General features: G+C 41.2%; 1 protein-coding gene across 1 annotated transcript; it reads right to left on the bottom strand.

Annotated features, from left to right (window-relative positions):
- Positions 1-1317: 1317 nt before the first annotated feature.
- LOC139411986 (calcium-binding protein 1-like) lies at positions 1318-19664 on the bottom strand. The gene is made up of 7 exons (XM_071158754.1): positions 18963-19664; positions 3601-3631; positions 3343-3486; positions 3125-3234; positions 2921-2995; positions 2741-2813; positions 1318-2199 (listed from the first exon to the last, which is right to left on the bottom strand). Exons 1-7 carry the CDS (start codon positions 19662-19664, stop codon positions 2174-2176), a joined length of 1161 nt encoding a protein of 386 aa, XP_071014855.1. The 3' UTR covers positions 1318-2173.
- Positions 19665-23215: the final 3551 nt, after the last annotated feature.

The following is a 23215-nucleotide window of genomic DNA, read 5'->3' on the forward strand; positions in this document are numbered from 1 at the left end:
CATTTCTTTGCCAAAATTCGTCATCTCTCCCATGTCGTATTCGACTAGTAGTTGTTCTGAAATGTTTATTGCTTGCCTACATTTTACTCCCTCGTCTATATTTAATATAACACACATACATGAATTATTCATTTCGGTTGCCTAACGTGAAGTTGGTTCTATAGAAAGTATATGACTCTGATGTGTGCCACAGAAAGTATTTGACTCTAGCCCCCCCTTCTAATTTCCTTAATTTTGTGGCTAGAGTCAAAACGTTGTCATTAACTCACTCATATAAACAGCAACTGTATTCTTTAAAAGTATTTATCTGAACATGGTTGTAAAAGTTATGAATTCTCACGCTGGCTAGTATCTGTGATATGAGCTATCCGATTGGCCAGCAGAGTAGGCGCACTCGATTTAGCCACAAATCTCCCTGGTCTGCCGCGATCGAACAATTGGTGACCACTGGTTTAGAAACTGTGCCCTGGGTTTTGATCAACCACAGACCATGCCGATATGTTGTCACTAGCAAAACACAACCTGTAGCCTGCATAATCATATAAACAGATGACAATTCAGCAATAAACACAACACAATTCACACACAATATGCATACAGCGAACACTATGATGAAAGAAACCTGCACCTGACTTTTTTTTTAAAGTGCTGTGTAGCTAGCTGTATGCTAACGATGAGACAGTTTTATCTCGTGCATCTCTTGAGTTTCGAAAATTGAGAACATCAAGAACTCAAAACAATATATATTCTAGACATTTACCACACGATGGAGCCCGTGCGGATTTTGGGTCATGTCCAGACAGACGGTAGGGAACAAAGAAGAGAGATGTTGCGCGGCTCCTGCGGATCCAGGTGGAGGAGCGATACAGTTGCCATGACAACTTGTTATGTTCCAGCCAGCCAGTCATTCGCGCACCATTGTTGTGTCCTGGTACCATGAAAACGTCTCTTTAGTAACTGAAGTCTACAAATCATTTATGTTCTGTCAAGGTCGGCCTTTAGCCATATCTATTTGAATATTTTCTTAAATGTTGATATTGTTTGAGCCCAGAATGGTCTAGGCCTATTGCTCTGTAAAACAAAGGAAAAGGAAGGTTTGATGTGTCAGTCCAATGTCCTTGTGAGACACTTCTTCACTTCACAGAAGCCCCTAGTATGGGCCCTTTACATGTTTGTCTGGTATTGCAATAGTTCAATCTGTCTCTTCTTTCCTGGCTTCACACCATATAGCTATTTCCCTGGGACTTATTGCAACACTGGAAAAAAAAAAACAGGTTCACAAGTAGACATTTATTTTTAGTAGATTGCGTGGCCTACTATATACATTAGACAATGTATTACATTTACTGTCACACCCATACAGATAATACTATATTTAAAATTTGGTTTGTCTCTGGCATGCATAAAAACAGCACAATGACAAACTATGACTCTGCAATTTAATTGTCAAACTGTACAGACAGACAGACAGACAGACAGACAGACAGACAGACAGACAGACAGACAGACAGACAGGCAGACAGACAGACAGACAATATACTGTACACATAAACCATCCTGTTTATGCACTGCACACAAATGTGAAGAAAAGCTACTATTTTCCAGATCTGGGAAAAGCGTGTTTGCTGAGGTCCTCTTAGCTCTTGCTTGTCCCATAAACCCAGTGCATTAGAGAGGATCTGGTGCTTTTATGGTGCTGGGTAAACACAGTGATCACCTCACAAAAGATCACAGTGACAAACACACACACAAATAAGACTCTCTGCTTTTCTCACTCTATTACCCAAACTTGAAGAACATATCAGTAGTCACAAGTAATATTGCCATTTAAAGGTTGAGAAACAAAACTTGCCTAAACAGCAGGCTACACACAAGTGTATACAGTTGGTGGAGGGTTAATAGTGCGGAAACCATTAGCGGGTCAGTCTGTAAGCTACAGTAGAACCTGTCTAAGTTGGAATGTGGGGCTTTTAGGGAAGAACACTATTTTGAGCAGTACCGTGGTCTTCTGTTTCTACTTAGAGGTAAGGGCTTTAATTCCAGTTTTTCTCAGGAAAAGATAGCTCAGAGGTCCAAGTATTTACTCCGTTTTGCTCATTCAATGATGATGACAAAGGGGCCGAGGTTCACATTCAGAATAATTAACTTGAAGCCATATTGACCATTCCTCCTCTCAGCGGGACATCATTCGTACAAACTCTGTGAAAAGAGAGGATAAGACCTGTCAAATATTAGAAGTTCAGTCTGTGTGTGTGTGTGTGTTAAAATATGCATAGGACATGCAGACTGTGTGAAAGTGGACAGTATCATATGTTACTGCACGTCTATATTTGAGTCACAGTGACCAGTGGGCCCCATAGTTGTCTGCAGCCGACAGACATATTGAATACTGTATCATAATGCATTTACCAGTAAGGATTGGGGTATAGGGATTGTGTTCTCGCTGTTATAAGGAAAACACAGGAGGAGACCACACTTTCCTTACATGGTTGAAACAGGCCGTTTGCAAATGTCAAAGCTATTTGAAGCTTTGCCAGAAAGTGGATAAAAGGAATGAAATATCATGAAATTGAAGAGTAAGGAAGACCAGTTGACATCAAGCGTTTACGAAGCACTCCTGTCCCATTATCTGAAGACTAGCTTGCACACAGCATGAATAGCAAAATCTCTAGCTATTACAATATTGTCTGTGGTTTTATTATTCTGTTGGTATAGATAAATAAACTCTGCATCAGCTTACCTTCAAAGTCAACATGCCCATCACCATTCAAGTCGATGTCCCTCAGGATATCTTCTAAGTCCTTGTGGCCAACCTACAGTCCAGTAACAAAGGAGGAATACGTGTGTGTAAAACAACGTTTTTAGTAGTGATGCATACATCGGTTAAGCTACTCAGACAGACTTCATTCTGTAACCTCACCTGTTGTCCCAGCAACTTCCTCATGGCTTCTCTCAGCTCAGATGTGCTTATCGCTCCATCACCATTGGTGTCAAACTTCATGAGGGAAAAAACAAATGATCACATTCATAATCCAGAGCATGAAATATTAGACAGACAGGCAATATAACTACTTTTCTCCGTAATCACCCTCTCCTCCCTCTCTCTGGCAATCCAGTTTCTCACCTCTTTGAAGGCATCTCTCAGTTCTTTTACACCAATCATATCTGCAGTTTCAGCGAGAAGTTTGGGGCCCATCAACTCCACAAAATCCTCAAAGTCAACATGACCTCCCACTTGCCAAAAAGAGAAGGAACCAGGGAGAACATGTTAGGGGAGGGAATTAGCAAACCATGGTGTAATGCACCTGTACTGCAAATATCTAGACTAGGGCACACTCTTACAATTCATGTTGATCTGTTGGCTCAGTTCTATCAACTCCATTTCAGTAGGCATGTATCCCATGGTTCTCATACAGTTTCCCAGGTCTTTACAGCTGATGAAACCATCTTTGTCCTTATCAAACTCCTTAAAAGCATCCCGCAACTCTGCAGAGAGAATACAGAGAAAGATTACTCTCCTGTAATCTGAAAACTCATGCCACTACCAGAGACACAACTACAGAGAGACAAGCACAGGGACATTAATGAAAAACAACTTACCATCAATCTCCTCTGGCCTCAGGTCTCTGTCCTATTGGGGCAAAGAAGACAGTGTCAGTGTAATCAGAACTTCAAATAAAATTAAGTTATTAACAATTAATAAATAAAGATTATGATTAAGTTGTTTAGAGATAACAATTGTCAAAGTCCATCATATTATATTCCTACGCTATCTGATGTTAACAATCCCAGGAACATAGCGACTTCAAAAGGTGAATCTGCGGTCTGCGCCATGATAATCCTCTATCTATTCTGGTGGAACTCAAGCAAGGGACAATAGCTATATAGTCACTGGAATGTTTTCAAACATCTTAATGACTCCCATTCAGACTGCTCCCAGCGTCATCAGAGACAGAGCACAACCGGGAAACGCATGTCTTTCAGTCTGCAAGGAATGTAGCTATGTTCTTTTTTCAGCTCTTGCTTATAATGAAAGCAACCTTTAAAGGATATAGAGGACAGACAGAGAGAGAGACATATCCCAGAACCCTTAGGGGTTAATCTGCAGGGAGAAGTGTAAACACAGTGGCCTGAAGAAATACATTTGGTTAAACATCAAACGGCCATCAGAATCCTAAATTAATCCAATAATGGAACAAACTGCAGGGGTTTCTTTTGACATCAGTCACAACACAAACATAGAATGTAAAAGAAAGAGGGTCGACCAAGGAGTACAGTAGCCCCAGGTAGGTAAGTCCCTGTTTGCGGTCTCATCCACATATTTGTACTTTATCTGCCAAACACATCATGTCTGGTTACATTTAACACACACACACACACACACACACACACACACACACACACACACACACACACACACACACGCACACACACACACACACAAAGTATACAAAGCATTAAGAACACCTGCTATTTCCATGACATAGACTGACCAGGTGAATCCAGGTGAAAGCTATGATCCCTTATTGATGTCACTTGTTAAATCCACATCAATCAGTGTAGATGAAGGGGAGGATACAGGTTAAAGAAGCATTTTTAAGCCTTGCGATAATACACATAGATTGTGTATGTGTGCCATTCATACTGTGAATGGGCAACACAAAAAATGTAAGTGCCTTTGAACGGGGTATGGTAGTAGGTGCCAGGCGTACAGGTTTGTGTCAAGAAACTGCAATGCTGCTGGGTTTTTCACGCTCAACAGTTTCCTATGTGTATCAAGAATGGTCCACCACCCAAAGGACATTCAGGCAACTTGACACAACTGTGGGATGCATTGGAGTCAATATGGGGTAGCATCCCTGTGGAACGCTTTCGACAGCTTGTAGAGTCCATGCCAGACAAATTGAGGCTGTTCTGAGGGCAAAAGGGGGTGCAACTCATAATTAGAAAGGTGTTCTTAATGTTTGGTATATTCAGTGCATATGTGTTTGTGTGTGTCCAGACTTACTTACAGCCTGCCTCATATCGGCCTGGCTCTTGAGCAGGAAGATGCAGGTGGGCCCCATAATGTTGTGAATGAGAGCGCAGTTTTGTGCTAGGGTTATGAGCGGCTCCTGATAGGCCCCTCAAATGGGGAGGCCCCTTTCATCACAGGACTGCACCACCTCTGTACTGCCTCCTGTCTTCCTGGACCAGCTTTCCAGGGGGGCCAGGGGGGTTCAGGTATAGGGGGACAGAGACAGTGTTAGAGACGCGTAGTCAACAGCAGCTTTGGGACAGAATGAACTCAGAGGTAGAGCTGAGAGGGAGTAGTAAGTCAATTAGACGTGTATAGCGTCAGTGAGTCTCTAATTTCTCAAAAATCTACATGCCTTGTCAAATAAATCTGATAGAAAAAACAAACATTGTAAGGGCTGTAGTGCATAATATCCTTTCATATGAACGACCTGCTCAATGTGTTTCGGACCCTACCTTTGACCTGTTAATTATGTCATGCTGCAGTCATGTTGTAATGCTTATCAGTCAGTAGCTTGTGCTGCTTGCTACTTTATCAAATTTCCTTTATGCTAGTCTAGCAGGAATTATCGACAGCTTTCACACCCAAAAGCCCTCTCCTGTTTAATAAATTACTCCCATTCATCCTACTCCCACTTCCTAATTTATTAAAGTGATTTTTTTTACATAAACCTTTCACACAGCAAACATGACTGATTGCAATAGTTATAGTAGATCTGCTAATGCTGCCAGCGGGATGGGGTCTGTTAGCAAGCCTGTTGGCACATCAGTGAAGACTTTTACAGTGCTTGTTATCAGTAACGTCACACTTGCTGTCAGTAAAATGTGTTCTAAATGTGAATGTTTTAGTGTGTGTGTGTGTTTGAGACAGAGAGAGGGAGAGAGAGAGAACAAGAGAGAGAGAGAGAGAGAGAGAGAGGGCATAAAAGAGAGGGGTGGAGGGACTTTATATCCACATCAATAAAAAAGTGTGGACAACTTTCCATTCTTTCATCATAACAGTTTACTGGTCACATCATGTAGACTGACACTTGAGACCTATACACTGTCAAAACGACAGTAAGCACACACACATGGGGAAGGTGAGAAAGACTAGTGGATGAAAGGCAGAGAATAGATGGAAGAGAAGATACTTTCTTTCAGTGAACTAGGACTGCACTCACACGTGTATTCCATTTAACTCTTAATCCTCTACTAGAACCTGGATCTGCTTTTAGAACCTGGATCTGCTTCTAGAACCTGGATCTGCTACTAGAACCTGGATCTGTCCATCATTCTACACTGATGCCCAAGACCGACCATTTGTGCCAAAGACTTCACTTGCAATTTTATCCCTACGACAGAGCATGTTTCAAGAGGCAGGCCAAGTATAGGTATAAATAGTCATGGTAAGAGGCATTGTGAAAGTAGTAGATGTCCCCAAAAATGTTTTGCTGTCATGAGTGAAATATAATTTTAAAAACGTGGCCTGACATGAGTAGACAAACAGTATAAAAATACTCTTCATCGCTTTGTAAACTAATTTACACAGATGAAGAACTCTACAGTCTACAAACTGTTATGAACTTTACTGTATATGTAATAAATCAATGACAAGTGACTTGTTCTTCTTCTAGTAATACAGTGCCAGTCAAAAGTTTGGACACACCTACTCATTCAAGGGTTTTTCTTTATTTTTACTATTTTCTGCATTGTAGAATACTATGAAATAACACATATGGAATCATTCAGTAATGAAAAAAGTGTTAAACAAATAAAAATATATTATATATTCTTCAAAGAAGCCACCATTTGCCTTGATGACAGCTTTGCACACTCTTGGAATTCTCTCAACCAGCTTCATGAGGAATGCTTTTCTAACAGTCTTGAAGGAGTTCCCACATATGCTGAGCACTTGTTGTCTGCTTTTCCTTTACGCTGCGGTGCAACTCATCCCAAAACATCTCAATTGGGTTGAGGTCAGGTGATTGTGGAGGTCAGGTCATCTGATGCAGTACTCCATCACTCTCCTTGGTCAAATAGCCCTTACACAGCCTGGAGGTGTGCTTTGCGTCATTGTCCTGTTGAAAAACAAATGACAGTCCCACCCAAGCTTAAACCAGATGGGATGACGTATCACTGCAGAATGCTGTAGTAGCCACGCTGGTTAAGTGTGCCTTGAATTCTAAATAAATCACTGACAGTACCACCAGCAAAGTATCCCCACACCATCACACATGCAAGTACCACACATGCAAAGATCATACGTTCACCTACTCTGCGTCTCACAAAGACACGGCGGTTGGAACCAAAAATCTCAAACTTGGACTCATCAGACCAAAGGACAGATTTCCACTGGTCTAATGTCCAATGCTCGTGTTTCTTGGCCCAAGCAAGTCTCTTCTTATTATTGGTGTCCTTTAGTAGTCGTTTCTTTCCAGCAATTCGACCATAAAGGCCTGATTCACACAGTCTCCTCTGAACAGTGGATGTTGAGATGTGTCTGTTACTTGAACTCTGTGAACCCCTCTTTTACGCTGCTGCTACTCTCTGTTTATCGTATATGCATAGTCCCTTTAACTATACATTCATGTACATACTACCTCAATTGGCCAGACTAACCAGTGCTCCCGCACATTGGCTAACCGGGCTATCTGCATTGTGTCCCACCACCCGCCAACCCCTCGTTTTACACTACTGCTACTCTCTGTTCATCATATATGCATAGTCACTTTAACCATACCTACATGTACATACTACCTCAATAAGCCTGACTAACCGGTGTCTGTATATAGTCTTGCTACTCTTATTTTCAAATGTATTTTTACTGTTGTTTTATTTCTTTACTTACACACACACACACCTTTTTTTTCTTTCTTTTTTTTCCGCACTATTGTTTAGAGCCTGTAAGTAAACATTTCACTGTAAGGTCTATTGCATTCGGCACACGTGACAAATAAACTTTGATTTGATTTGAACTTATCTTCTGCAGCAGAGGTAACTCTGGGTCTTCCTTTCCTGTGGCGATCCTCATGAGAGCCAGTTTCATCATAAAGCTTGGTTTTTGCGACTGCACTTGAAGAAACTTCCAAAGTTCTTGAAATCTTCCCGATTGACTGACCTTCATGTCTTAAAGTAATGATGGGCTATTGTTTCTCTTCGCTTATTTGAGCTGTTCTTGACAAACTATGGACTTGAGCGGTGTTTGAATACCCATAATAACATACTGTATACAACATACTTAATGAGTATATACTACATACTATTATTTCATTTTAGTATACTGTAAAGGAACAGTATCGTTTCAGTTGAGCAAACTAGCGATTCGCCTGTTAACCGGAAGTTGATGGTGTTGCTATGCAACCTCTTGCTAGCTTGTTTGCATAACAAATGACAAGCTAGACATTTTATGATGTCGAGTGTGTTCGTAAATTCAATCTGGAGTGCCAGAGAGCGCTCTGGGCATTCGTAAATTCAGAGCGTTGTCAGATTGTCCATTCATAAATTCAGAGCGTTTTGCTCTGGCCGAGGAGTAGGGTTAGTGATCCGAGCATTCTGACCTTACAACGGCAGTCAAGCACCCAAGCTAGCTACTTCCAGACACAAATGAGAGAGCACCTCACTCTGACCATTTTACTCACCCTAGCAGAGCTGGTTAGGCTGTTTTCATGTTATCCAGTTTGTTGGTGACTGTAACTGTGCTGCTGGATACAATTTAATTATTCTTTTTTGGCAACTTTTACTGACACTCTGACTCTGGCACACTATGAAATCGGAGTAGATAGCCAGAATTAACAATGTCCATTGAGAACGCACAACAACTATAACACTTAGCTAAGAATTACGTGAATAATCAAGTCAATAAATGTTGGGTAGTTATTTAGCATATAGTTAATATACTTTCTGGCAAGTTTGATGTATTAGCCAACTAGGTAACTAGCTAACATACCGGTACATACTTCTGTAATGCTGTGTGTTTCATAAGGATAGCGTAGCTAACAAATTGTCAGCCAACATAATGTGTAACCTAACTTATTTGAAAAGTAATTTCTTTATTACATTGCTTAACATTTTCTTAAAATTTGACATAATTAGTTAAAGCAATGCATTTGTAACCACTCTCATCGGACACCGGCTGCATATTTTCCACCATTTTCTTCAAATCTGAAAATGTGAAGCCACGTCCATTTTCTGAAGAATTGCATTATGGGCCCTTAAAGCATGGATTGAGTGTCCGCTGCTTGTATACTTTGTATTTTGGCAAATTTAGTATGACATCCGTGAACTTTTGGCATACTAACAATATCTATACAATGACCAATAAGCATACTACGTCGCAAATAGTATGGTTAGTGCGGTTAGTATGAGTATTTGAACACAGCTCTGGTATTATACCAAATAGGGCTAACTTCTGTATACCACCACTACCTTGTCACAACACAACTGATTGGCACATTAAGAAAGAAAGAAATTCCACAAATGAACTTTTAACAAGGCACACCTGTTAATTCAAATGCATTCCAGGTGGTTGAGCTGGTTGAGAGGATGCCAAGAATGTGCAAAGCTGTCATCAAAGCAAAGGGTGGCTACTTTGAAGGATCTCAAATATAAAATATATTTTGATTTGTTATAACACTTTTTTGGTTACTACATGATTCCATATGTGTGATTTCATAGCTTTGATGTCTTCACTATTATTCTACAATTTAGAAAATAGTAAAAAATAAAGAAAAACCCTGGAATGAGTAGGTGTGTCCAAACGTTTGACTGGTACTGTATATTTGACATAATTGTCAGGTGGTAGATTAAAACAAAAATAAGCAGTGGATAGTAACAAAATAAAGTCTCCTCATCAGAGCAACAGTTTCACACTCCAACTGTAAATATGAAGGTTCCTAAATACACCACACAGTAGTAAAGGCAGTTCTAAAATTAGGTGCAGTAAAAAACCTTTTCACGTTTAATCACTTTTCCAATTAGCATATCTCTGTACAGCATTTTGTACAAATTGTGAAATAGTCCAGCACATGGGAACAGACACAAGACAGAGGATAGACAGCTGCAGAGGTAGAGCACATGCGCTATAGTCAGGGTTGGGTAGGTAACTTTGTAAATGTAATCTGTTACAGTTACTAGTTACCTGTCCAAAATTGTAATCAGTAATGTAACTTTTGGACTACCAAAGCTCAGTAACGTAATCTGATTACTTCAGACTACTTTACCCTTAAGAGGTATTCAAAGAACACAAAAATGATCCATCAAATGCATTTGGTGTGTCATCATTGCGGTCTCTGACTTTTCAATGCTGAAGTGAATGTCAATAATAAAACAGAAAAGTGTTATGTTTTTTTTTCTTCTCGCAAACATCCTTTCTGAATTTAAAAGTAATCCAAGAAGTAATCATTTACTTTTTCAAATGTATATGTAATCTGATTTCAATATTTTTTTCTGGTAACGTATCCGTACAGTTACAGTATTTTGTAATCAGATTACATGTAACTGATTACATGTAATCAATTACTTCTCAACCCTGGCTACAGTGCATCACATTAAATACAACCTTACATTTTGGAGAGGATTCTAAAAGGAGATTTTACACAGTTCCCAATGGTAGAAAACAAGGGTTTGCACCAGACTTAAAAAGACCACAAGGGTCTTTCTGAGAGGGCTTGGAGGAGAGGAGAGTTAACACAGGTTTGAGGTAGAGCCATGTGGATAGAGGTCGAGAGCTTCAAGATTCTTGGTGTCCACATCACCAACAAACTATCATGATCCAAACACACCAAGACAGTCGTGAAGAGTGCACGACAATGCCTATTCCCCCTCAGGAGACAGAAAATATTTGGCATGGGTTCTACAGCTGCACCATCGAGAGCATCCTGACTGGTTGCATCACTGCCTGGTATGGCAACTGGTCGGCATCTGACCACAATGCGCTACAGAGGGTAGTGTGTACAGCCCAATACATCACTGGGGCCAAGCTTCCTGCTATGCAGGACCTGTATACCAGGAGGCACTAAAAATGGTCAAAGACTCCAGCCACCCTAGTCATAGACTGTTCTCTCTGCTACCGCATGCCAAGCGGTACAGGACCGCCAAGTCTAGGTCCAAAAGGCTCCTTAACAGCATCTACCCTCAAGCCACAAGACTGCTGAACAGTTAATCAAATGGTAACCCGGACTAATTGAATTGACCCCTCGTTTTTTGTTTCATGCTGCTGCTACTCGCTGTTTATTATCTTTGCATAGTCACTTTACCCCTACCTACACTACCGTTCAAAAGTTTGTGGTCAATTAGAAATGTCCTTGTTTTCCATGAAAACATACATCAACAGAGTTGCAAAATGAATAGGAAATATAGTCAAGACGTTGACATGGTTATAAATAATGATTTTTAATTGAATTAATAATTGTGTCCTTCAAACTTCTCTTTCGTCAAAGAATCCTCAATTTGCAGCAATTACAGCCTTGCAGACCTTTGGCATTCTAGTTGTCAATTTGTCGAGGTAATCTGAAGAGATTTCACCCCATATGCTTCCTGAAGCACCTCCCACAAATTGGAATGGCTTGATTGGCACTTCTTACGTACCATACGGTCAAGCTGCTCCCACAACAGCTCAATAGGGTTGACATCCGGTGACTGTGCTGGCCACTCCATTTTAGACAGAATACTAGCTGACTGCTTCTTCCCTAAAAAGTTATTGCATAGTTTGGTGCTGTGCTTTGGGTCATTGCCCTGTTGTAGGAGGAAATTGGCTCCAATTAAGTGCCATCCACAGGGTATGGCATGGCATTGCAAAATGGAGTGATATCCTTCCTAATTCAAGATCCCTTTTACCCTGTACACATCTCCCACTTTACCACCACCAAAGCACCTCCAGACCATCACATTGCCTTCACCATGCTTGACAGATGGCGGCAAGCACTCCTCCAGCATCTTTTCATTTTTTCTGCGTCTCACAAATGTTTTTCTTTGTGATCTGAACACCTCAAACTTAGATTAGTCTGTCCATAACACTTTTTCCCAATCTTCCTCTGTCCAGTGTCTGTGTTCTTTTGCCCATCTTAATCTTTTATTTTTATTGGCCAGTCTGAGATATGGCTTTTTCTTTGCAACTCTGCCTAGAAGGCCAGCATCCAGGAGTCGCCTCTTCACTGTTGACGTTGAGACTGTCACGCCCTGGCCTTAGTAATCTGTGTTTTCTTTATTATTTTGGTTAGGCCAGGGTGTGACATGGGTGATTTATTGTGTTTCGTCTTGTCTAGGGGTTTATTAGATTTATGGGGTTGTGTTCAGTGTAGTTGTCTAGGTGAGTCTATGGTTGCCTAGAGTGGTTCTCAATCAGAGGCAGGTGTTTATTGTTGTCTCTGATTGGGAACCATATTTAGGCAGCTATATTCTTTAGGTATCTGGTGGGTGATTGTTCCTGTCTCTCTCAGTTAGGACTGTTTCGGTTTTTCCACAGTTTCTTATTTTGTATAGTGTTCACATTTTCATCTTTCATTAAAGATGTTTATAAATAACCACGCTGCATTTTGGTCTTCCTCTCCTTCCCAGGAAGAAAGCCGTTACAGAGACTGGTGTTTTGCAGGTATTATTTAATGAAGCTGCCAGTTGAGGACTTGTGAGGAATCTGTTTCTCAAACTAGACACTAATGTACTTCTCCTCTTGCTCAGTTGTGCACCGGGACCTTCCACTCCTCTTTCTATTCTGGTTAGAGCAAGTGTGCGCTGTTCTGTGAAGGGAGTAGCACACAGCGTTGTACGAGATCTTCAGTTTCTTGGCAATTTCTCACATGGAATAGCCTTAATTTCTCAGAACAAGAATAGACTGATGAGTTTCAGAAGACAATTACTTGTTTCTGGCCATTTTGAGCCTGTAATCAAACCCACAAATGCTGATGCTCCAGATACTCAACTAGTCTAAAGAAGGCCAGTTTTAATGCTTCTTTAAAGGTAAGGTCTACACCTTGTATTCGGCGCATGTGACAACATTTGATTTGAGGTAGAGTGTGAGAATTATTGTGAGAGAGCTGAGCTGCTTAGCACCTAACGAAAGTGGAAACGACAGTGACAGGACCAACAAAAACAGTAAAAGATAGGGAGAGAGAAGGAGGGAGGAAGAAGGAGTAAGAGGGAGGGAACAAGAGATGGAAAAGGGGAGGTAGATCCAACTTTCCCATGAAATGCACAAGCTGAAACAAATAATGCAGAGAGAAGATGCCGATCCTTTACCCACAGTCTCCTTCCGTCTCTCTCAAAACACATGACACATTTCATTACCTACACAAACATACACGATTCTAATCAGCAGGAAGGTTGTGCAGAGATATTTAGGGGGCAGCAGGTGTTTAAAAAAAGGCACATTGTCTAAAAGCGGCAGGATACCATTTTCTGGCACATATAAAGAATGCAAGCTTGACTAAACAACATCAACAATGTTAAGCAAATATATAACAAAATGAGGATAATATGCAGGGAAATTAGCAAAAGTATTTGTAACAATGTTTTTACCCTGCGTTAAGTGCAGGTTTAGGTGGGACTAATAGTGATTCATGGTTTAATGAATGGATTATTATATACTGCTGTGTTTTTAATTCCACTTTCTCTCAAATGCCAAGCCATGAAAATGATCCCTGACTGTTACAGTACTGATGAATAAAGTAGTAGACCGCTACACCTCAATAATTTTGTCTTTCAGGCGTATCAGAGGGGGCAATTTGCACTACGGTTGGTTGCACTGCCATTGATACTGTGAGACAAATACAACATGCCCCACTCATTTATTGTGCCATTTCCTTAAATTGTTAATCAATAGGCTATAAATGTAAAACCAGCTAAATACGCAGCTACTTTGGGAGACAGGCAATGAGAATTGTCTGACACGTTGGATGACAGTGAAACACGCAGATGGTGTAAGTTATTTGTACAACATCTCTGATATAACCTTCCTCCCTCGCACTCTCTCTCTCTCAGGTGATGATTAATCTTGGTAGGAGCATATTTAGCTAATGTAGCACTCTTTCTCAGAGTCATGGTGAACTTCAGAACACATCACACATCTGATCAGAGCCATTCTTTGGTTTACTTGCATCATGTTAGCATCATGCAAATGTGTACGCATGCACATCCACATGTAAACAGTACACATCAAACTCTTCAATTTCACACCTGGTTTTAAGCACTATATGGAACTGACTGTAAAATGACACAGTTCCTTTAATTGTGCCTGTAAATGTACAGGTACACCGGAGATGAATACATTTTTCTGCTCAACTGTCACCTGGCTCTCTATCTCCTACCCTCTATTTTCCCCATCATCCCTCTATCCTTCACTCTCCTCCCCCCTCCCAACTCCACCACTCTGTAGACAATGGCAAGGTCACACTGACCTAACAGATACAGAGCCAAATGAACAGAGAACGTCATGGAAGGGGAGGGAGAGAACCATGGAGGGGGGGGGGGGGGAGAACATTGGAGCATTGGATTAATTTTGGAACAGTCTGTTATACCGGTAGTCTGTAAGAAAAAAAGGCAACTAGGTAGAATGAGATGGCTGCTTTATTTGTCTCAGAAACATTGTGTCTTATAACACATGCTTCATTGGGATCTAATAGAAGATGTGTTACGCTTCTCCCTGTGTCTCACCACCTCTCAATTAACGTGTCATAAAGAGCTGATTCATATTGCGCTTATGTTTCACTGGCACACACTTCCTGACTGACTCACAGATGACAGGGAAAACACACGAGAGAAAAAACAAATATGGAAATAGATTGACTGCTGAGCTGAGGGTTGTCACAAAGACCCACTGACTTCATTGTTAGAAGCACCAAAGCTTCAGTTTGCAAACGCTCAGCAAAAACACAAAAGGAAACTAACTAAACATTGAGAACACAATATACTCCACCTAATCCGCAGGACACTTATTGAATAGATTATAACCAAAGTATGAGGCATAGCATATCACAACACACCATCACCATACAAGTCCCAAGAGTGATCCACAAAGTCAAGAGCCCATTCCATGATGCCGCACACTCCCAATGACAGACCAATACCAACTTCCTCTTTATGAACACTAAGTACCCCAGTCTGCAGAAGGGTCAGCACCCGCACATTACTATGTTTACAGAGCAGGGACACAAATCATTCACTAATATAGGAATGTTTTCTGATCTAATCATGTTTAATTTTGAGCAATACTAATACATTATCAGTGTCCTCTAGCGTAAAGTGTCATTATAATGCCTGAATGTAGTTACTTCTAGAGGTCGACCATGTCACGTTCGTTATAAGGATCGGACCAAAGCGCAGCGTGGTATGCGTACATTCTTATTTTTTTAAAGAATGAAACACTGAACAAACTAACAAAATAACAAAACGAAATGTGAAGCTATACAAATGAGTGCTGACAGGCAACTACACATAGACAAGATCCCACAAACACCAAAGGGAAATGGCTACCTAAATATGATCCCCAATCAGAGACCATGATAAACAGCTGCCTCTGATTGGGAACCATATCGGGCCACCATAGACATACAAATCACCTAGACCTACAAAAACCCTACACATACAAAAAAACCATAGACAATACAAAAACTAGCGTACCCACCTTAGTCACGCCCTGACCTAACCAAAATATATAGAAAACAGATATCTACGGTCAGGGCTTGACAGACCAATTATGATTTTTTTCAACGCCGATACCGATACTGATTATTGGAGGACCAAAAAAAGCTGATACCGCCTAAATCGGCCTATTTTATTTATTTATTTGTAATAATGACAATTACAACAATACTGAATGAACACTTATTTTAACTTAATATAATATATGAATAAAATCAATTTAGCCTCAAATAAATAATCAAACATGTTCAATTTGGTTTAAATAATGCAAAAACAAAGTGTTGGAGAAGATAGTAAAAGTGCAATATGTGCCATGTAAGAAAGCTAACGTTTAAGTTCCTTGCTCAGAACATGAGAACATATGACAGCTGGTGGTTCCTTTTAACATGAGTCTTCAATATTCCCAGGTAAGAAGTTTTAGGTTGTAGTTATTATAGGACTATTTCTCTCTATACAATTTGTATTTCATATACCTTTGACTATTGGATGTTCTTATAGGCACTTTAGTTTTGCAGTGTAACAGTATAGCTTCCGTCCCTCTACTCGCTCCTACCTAGGCTCGAACCAGGAACACATCGACAACAGCCACCCTCGAAGCAGCGTTACCCATGCAGAGCAAGGGGAACAACTACTCCAAGTCTCAGAGTGAGTGACGTTTGAAACGCTATTAGTGCACACCCCGCTAACTAGCTAGCCATTTCACATCGGTTACACCAGCCTAATCTCGGGAGTTGATAGGCTTGAAGTCATAAACAGCACAATGCTTGAAGCACAGCGACGAGCTGCTGGCAAAACGCACAAAAGTGCTTTTTGAATGAATGCTTACGAGCCTGCTGGTGTCTACCACCACTTAGTCAGACTGCTCTATCAAATCATAGACTTAATTATAACATAATAACACACAGAAATACGAGCCTTAGGTCATTAATATGGTCGCATCCGGAAACTATCACCTCGAAAACAAGACGTTTATTCTTTCAGTGAAATACGGAACCATTCGGTATTTTATCTAACGGGTGGTATCCATAAGTCTAAATATTCCTGTTACATTGCACAACCTTCAATGTTATGTCATAATTACGTAAAAGTCTGGCAAATTAGTTCGCAACGAGCCAGGCGGCCCAAACTGTTGCATATACCCTGATTCTGCGTGCAATAAACGCAAGAGAAGTGACACAATTTCACCTGGTTAATATTGCCTGCTAACCTGGATTTATTTGTGCTAAATATGCAGGTTTAAAAATATAGACTTCTGTGTATTGATTTTAAGAAAGGCATTGATGTTTATGGTTAGGTACAGTCGTGCAACAATTGTGCTTTTTTCACAAATGCGCTTTTGTTAAATCATCCCCCGTTTGGCGAAGTTGGCTGTCTTTGTTAGGAAGAAATAGTCTTCACACAGTTTGCAACGAGCCAGGCGGCCCAAACTGCTGCATATACCCTGACTCTGTTGCAGGAGAAGTGACACCATTTTTGCTAGTTAAAATAAATTCATGTTAGCAGGCAATATTAACTAAATATGCAGGTTTAAAATATATATACTTGTGTATTGATTTTAAGAAAGGCATTGATGTTTATGGTTAGGTACACGTTGGAGCAACGACAGTCCTTTTTTGCGAATGCCACCGCATCGATTATATGCAACGCAGGACACGCTAGATAAACTAGTAATATCATCAACCATGTTTAGTTAACTAGTGATTATGATTGATTGATTGTTTTTTATAAGATACGTTTAATGATAGCTAGCAACTTACCTTGGCTTACTGCATTCGCGTAACAGGCAGTCTCCTCATGGAGTGCAATGTAATCAGGTGGTTAGAGCGTTGGACTAGTTAACCGTAAGGTTGCCAGATTTAATCCCCGAGCTGACAAGGTATAAAGCTGTCGTTCTGCCCCTGAACAAGGCAGTTAACCCACCGTTCCTTGAAAATAAGAATGTTGTTATTAACTGACTTGCCTAGTTAAATAAAGGTGCAAAAAAATTCAGATTTTCGATTGTTCTGAAAACTTGAAATCGGCCCTAATTAATTGGCCATTACGATGAATCGGTCGACCTCTAGTTACTACTGTATTCCATGTGGCTTATAAGCATCAACGGTAGTTGACATATTTTGACATTTACACAACCATCCTAAAACAATTGCTTGAGCTATAGATAGGCTATGCCTAAACACCAGTAAATCGACTATGTGAAGGCCTATGTCACTATGGAGATTAAGCTCTGTGCATGAATAATAATTGGTTGTTTATTTCTGGGCAATAATTTGAATATCTATATACACATCCAGCACATGTTTGGAAAACACCTGTTCGGAGCGCAGTGACATCTGTGAGGAACATCTAACATCCTTTCATCGTGACGAGATACTTCAAAGTGACTAGGCTACCTTCAACGTGACTAGGCTACCTTCAACGTGACTAGGCTACCTTCAACGTGACTAGGCTACCTTCAACGTGACTACGCTACCTTCAACGTGACTAGGCTACCGTCAACGTAACTAGGCTATCTTCAAACAGCAAAATACAAAAAAGATAGTTATATATTTTTAAATCAATGTATTTATGAATATGCAAATCACATTGATTTCAGTGTCATACAAATAGACACTTCAGAAACGTTCTACTCTGTATCTCTCTCTCTCTCTCCTCTGCCTCTCTCATTCCAATGTGTAGACCTACTACTGTACATCCATGCTGAGAAACCATCAATCGAGACATGGCTTTATATGGCAATGTGTGTAGCTGTGAATATTACAGAGGCAGAGAAATCTGGAACGTTAAGTCTAAATCACCTGTGACATCATGGCACATGTGAGGATAACAATTTGTGCACCAAATGTGGCCACTACATTTCTGGATAATTTTATGTGAAATGTACAATGAGGACAGCCTATATGGTTCCCTTTTCACAGTTCATTAACATAGGAGCTCTAATAAGAAGACTCACTGAAGCCCTCTGTGCTTTCAGAGACAAGCTCATCCATTAATAATGTCATTGATTTACTGGGCCCAGTGAGCCAGGCATATTCAATGGCTGTACGATTCCACTACAAGACAGTAATGTGACCCTCAAATACTATAGTTTTCATGCACTATCAATTACATTCAGACTACTACCTCTAGCTGAGATCAATACTGATAATGGTAGGCTTTCTCCCTCTTAAGAAATAGCCTACATTACTAGGCTAAATAGGCCTTATTGATTATGAAACTATTTGAAGAAGCTTAGCCTATAATTTGTGATTGCAAGTGAATTACTATTTTTCATAATTAAGAAATTATTTTAATTAACAATTTAATGTGTATTATGTTTTAGGCAAGGGTCTTACCTGTCCAAAAACCGAGTTGAGAATTGGCCGCAAAAAGTCAGATTCACAAGATGCTGCGCTGGACCTTCGAGAGCGGTGAGAGGATCGGCTGGATACGGGGATAGGCGAGGAGGAAGCTGGGGACGGGATGCTGGCATCCACGCTAGCAGACGAACTGGCCCTTGTATGGTCCCTCGATTCAAACAAGAGCGCGGTGTCGTCTTTGCAGTCTGAGTGGGGCTGCATGCCTATTCTGGGGTCTAAACGGGTAGGGTGAGTGTGGCTGTGGTGTTGTGCAGCTGGCTGGTCGTCCCGGGTCGTTTTCCGGTGGTGTCGGTGATGCTTGGATGACTTGCAGCGTTCTCTAACACCTCGAACCACACCATGTTGCTCAGATGGGTCATCCTGGGAGTGGGCGGCGGGAACGTTGCCATGTGGGGCGTGGGGCTGGCTCTTACTAGCTCGGGTCGTCGCCCTATTCCGGGTACCGAGGAGCGAGGGGTGGCACAGGGGTCTCCTCGCAGTAACGTCGCACTCTGCCGACCAGAAAGACTCCTCTGCGGCATTGCTGCTCACTTGACTTGCAGCTGGACGGTGGTGATGATGATGATGATTTCGGTCGGTTTCTGTCGTACGTTCAGGGAAGTGTGTCGATCTTCCGCTTGCCGAGGAAGATTTCAGCAATGAGGTCTTGGATTCGGATTTGGGAAAAGAGGAGCTCATGATTGTCTTGCTTCTAGTCTCGTTTCATCCGGTTAACCTACTCATTGCCGTTTAGTTACCCATCAAATATGTCATTTTCTCATATTGTCGGCCCTTGTAAGGTAACAACAACACCATAGCTGCCTTTAAAAGCTATCCTTAAAAGTTGCATTTTACCACCTGATTGCTATGTGGCCCGGCCGCTGATGCAGGGCGCGCGCAGACGCGTAACCAAAATCATAGTGATGAGGGAGAGCACGATGTTCACGTCGCGTCATCCTGTCACTAATGTGAACGTCCCTGGAACCCTGAATTTACCGTGCGTGTTCTGTTGTGGGAGGACCAAACACCGTGCTCATAAATGATTGCGGTAGGCTATGCTGTCTTCAATTGGAATGGGTCATAATTCAGCAGTACATGTCAATGCCCATCTCTCGGTTGCCAGCTATGGTAGGCTACATCTCTATTGATTTAAACAGAGAGGGCTAAACTCCAAAATGAATGCAGATAATAACTATGGATATGGAAACCCATTTTCTCCACCATTTTTTGAAAGTTCCAAGGCAGTAGTTTTTATCACAATTAATCAAATATTTTTGGGATAACAATTAAGTACCTTACTGTAATTGTTTACAATTAAAATGGTCAAAAATAAACAAAAATAGCTTCTTAGCAAAGAGCAATTTCTGGAAGGGGTCTGAGTGGGGAGGGGGAAACTGAAAACTAGCTGTTATTGGCAGAGAGATTTGGAACTCTCTTTCTTATTGGTCTGTTAATTTACCACCTGGTGATGTCAACAGGCAGGCCAAAACTCCATCCCACCAAAACAGGGAGAAATGTCAGGTTTGTTTAGATACTAACCTACCTGAAAATGTTGAGATAGTAGATCATAGAGGATATGTTTCTTAATTTGTAGCATTGTGTGGCGATTTCCATCTATCCACGTTGACATTGCAGAGATCAGCACAGTGGGACCGCTATCAAATGTGTGGTGAGCTGGCATTTTCCCCAGCAGTTTTGATTTGATTTAATAAAACATATTGACACAAAGCCATTAAATATGGACAAAGTAATGTTGTTTAGACTGATTTGCCTCATGATTTGTCAAATCGTGTACAATTCATCTGTGCTTCAGTCTGATCAACTGTAGCCTACTGATAACAACCACAGTTGCAGGTAGCCTAGAGCAGGGTTTCCCAAACTCGGTACTGGGGCCCTCCCTGGGTGCACGTTTGGTTTTAACAAACTGCAGCAACCTTGTAATTGTTCATATGAATTCTGAGCATACGTGGCGATTTTCCTTTACACAGCCAAAGAGACAACTGCGTTTGTACAATAGAACCAACAGGGCTAAGCTTGCTTTATGCAGGGTTGCATCACATAGGCATTTAAATCTGTAATTGAAAAGTTACTCACACAGTATTTAATCACTAATGTTGATTGATTAATTCCAGTCAATCCTTTTGTATTGAAAAGTACTAGGTAACCTAACCACCCGAAATTTGAATATTAACAACATTTGATCACATTCACATTTTCTTTTAACACAAATAAATTGGCGTATTTTATGCTATAAATACAGTACATGGCTTAGTCTATAAATTAAGGATGTTAAAATCAAATGTTATTGGTCACATACACATATTTAGCAGATGTTATTGCGAGTGTAGCGAGATGCTTGTGTAGCGACATGCTTGTGTTCCTAGCTCCAACAGTGCAGAGCAAGGGGTGCAATCTAACAATTCACAACAATACACACAAATCTCAAAGTAAAATAATGGAATTAAGAAATATATAACTATAAGGATCAGCAATGTCGGAGTGGCATTGACTAGACTACAGTAGAATACAGTATATACATCACAGGAGGCTGCTGAGGGCAGAACGGCTCATCATAATGTCCAGAACAGAGAGAATGGAATGGCATCAATCCCCTTGAATCCATGCGTTTGCTGTATTTGATACCATTCCACTAATTCCACTCCAGTCATTAACACAAGCCCCTTCTCCCAAATTAAGGTGCCACCAACCTCCTGTGATATACATATGAAATTAGTAAAACAGTATGTAAACATTATTAAAGTGACCAGTATTCCATTATTAAAGTGACCAGTGATTCCCTGTCTATGTACATAGGGCAGCAACCTCTAAGGTGCAGGGTTGACTAACCGGGTGGTAGCCTGCTAGGGACAGTGACTAAGTTCAGAGCAAGGTACTGGGTGGAGTCTGGCTAGTGATGGCTATTTAACAGTCTGATGATCTTGTTATGGAAAAACAGTTTTCAGTCTCTTGGTCCCAGCTTTGATGCACCTGTAGAGCAGAGCGCATAGGCTTCTCTAGGCTACTGCAGCTGTGGTTGTTATCAGTAGGCTACAGTTGACCAGACTACAGTAGGCTACAGCTGATAGTATCTCGACATTTTTAGATACTATCTTGAAATGTCGAGATACTATCTCAACATTTTTTAGATAATATCTTGACATTTTGACTGACAAATCTCAAAATCTTTAGATAGTATCAACGGGAATGGGCTTCCATACATATTAACTGTCAACCTCCTCCTATTTGCATGAATATTGATGTTGCTATGTGTAACGGATGTGAAATAGCTAGCTAGTTAGCGGTGGTGCGCGCTAAATAGCGTTTCAATCGGTGACGTCACTTGCTCTGAGACCTTGAAGTAGTGGTTCCCCTTGCTCTGCAAGGGCTGCGGCTTTTGTGGAGCGATAGGTAACGATGCTTCGTGGGTGACTGTTGTTGATGTGTACCCTGGTTCGAACCCGGGTATGGGCGAGGGGACGGTCTAAAGTTATACTGTTACATATGCACATATGGATTCTTGCCAAAAGCTTGCTCAAAAGCTTCCTCTATGCTCGTGTAACGGGAGTCAGTTTGTTGCTAATAGCTTCCCCCAATGTCTGACTGTCCCATACGGGGCTTGAACCAGCGATCCCCTGCTTCGCAGCGCACGTGACTGCCTTTCTTGACAACCCAAAAACTGCAGATTGGAAGGCTCCATCCTCAACATTTCAAGCTAGCTGTGTAGTGATCTTACGATATGTTCTTAACTACGTTACACATTATCAACTGCATTTATGGACCATTGGAGTGGGTCTAGGGTTTCTGGCATGGTTGGGTTGATGTGAGCCATGACCAGACTTTCAAAGTACTTCATGACTACGACGTGAGTGCTACGGGGCGGTAATCATTTAGGCAGGTTACCTTCGCTTTCTTGGGCACAGGGAGACTATGGTCTGTTTGAAACATGTACTGTAGGTATTACAGATTCGGGCCAGGGAGAGGTTGAAAATGGCAGTGAAGACACTTGCCAGTTGGTCCGCGCATGCTTTGAGTACACGTCCTGGTAATATGTTTGGCCCCGCGGCTTTGTGAATGTTGACCTGTTTAAAGGTATTGCTCACATTGGCTACGGAGAGCGTGATCACACAGTTGTCCGGAACAGCTGGTGAGCTCATGCATGCGTCAGTGTTGCTTGCCTCAAAGCGAGCATAAAAGGCATTTAGCTCGTCTGGTAGGTTCGCGTCACTGGGCAGCTCGTGGCTGGGTTTCCC

Source organism: Oncorhynchus clarkii, chromosome 6 (assembly GCF_045791955.1).
Source record: "Oncorhynchus clarkii lewisi isolate Uvic-CL-2024 chromosome 6, UVic_Ocla_1.0, whole genome shotgun sequence".
In the NCBI taxonomy this organism is placed as follows: Eukaryota; Metazoa; Chordata; class Actinopteri; order Salmoniformes; family Salmonidae; genus Oncorhynchus; species Oncorhynchus clarkii.

Bases quoted from the DNA above. Each gene is read 5' to 3' on its own strand.
- LOC139411986 (XM_071158754.1), bottom strand. From the start codon at position 19,664: ATGAGCTCCTCTTTTCCCAAATCCGAATCCAAGACCTCATTGCTGAAA. The intron at 2,996-3,124 runs GTGAGAAACTGG...TCCCTCATGAAG, and splicing joins TGAGAGATGCCTTCAAAGAG to TTTGACACCAATGGTGATGG. The intron at 2,814-2,920 runs GTGAGGTTACAG...ACTGGACTGTAG, and splicing joins GGAAGTTGCTGGGACAACAG to GTTGGCCACAAGGACTTAGA.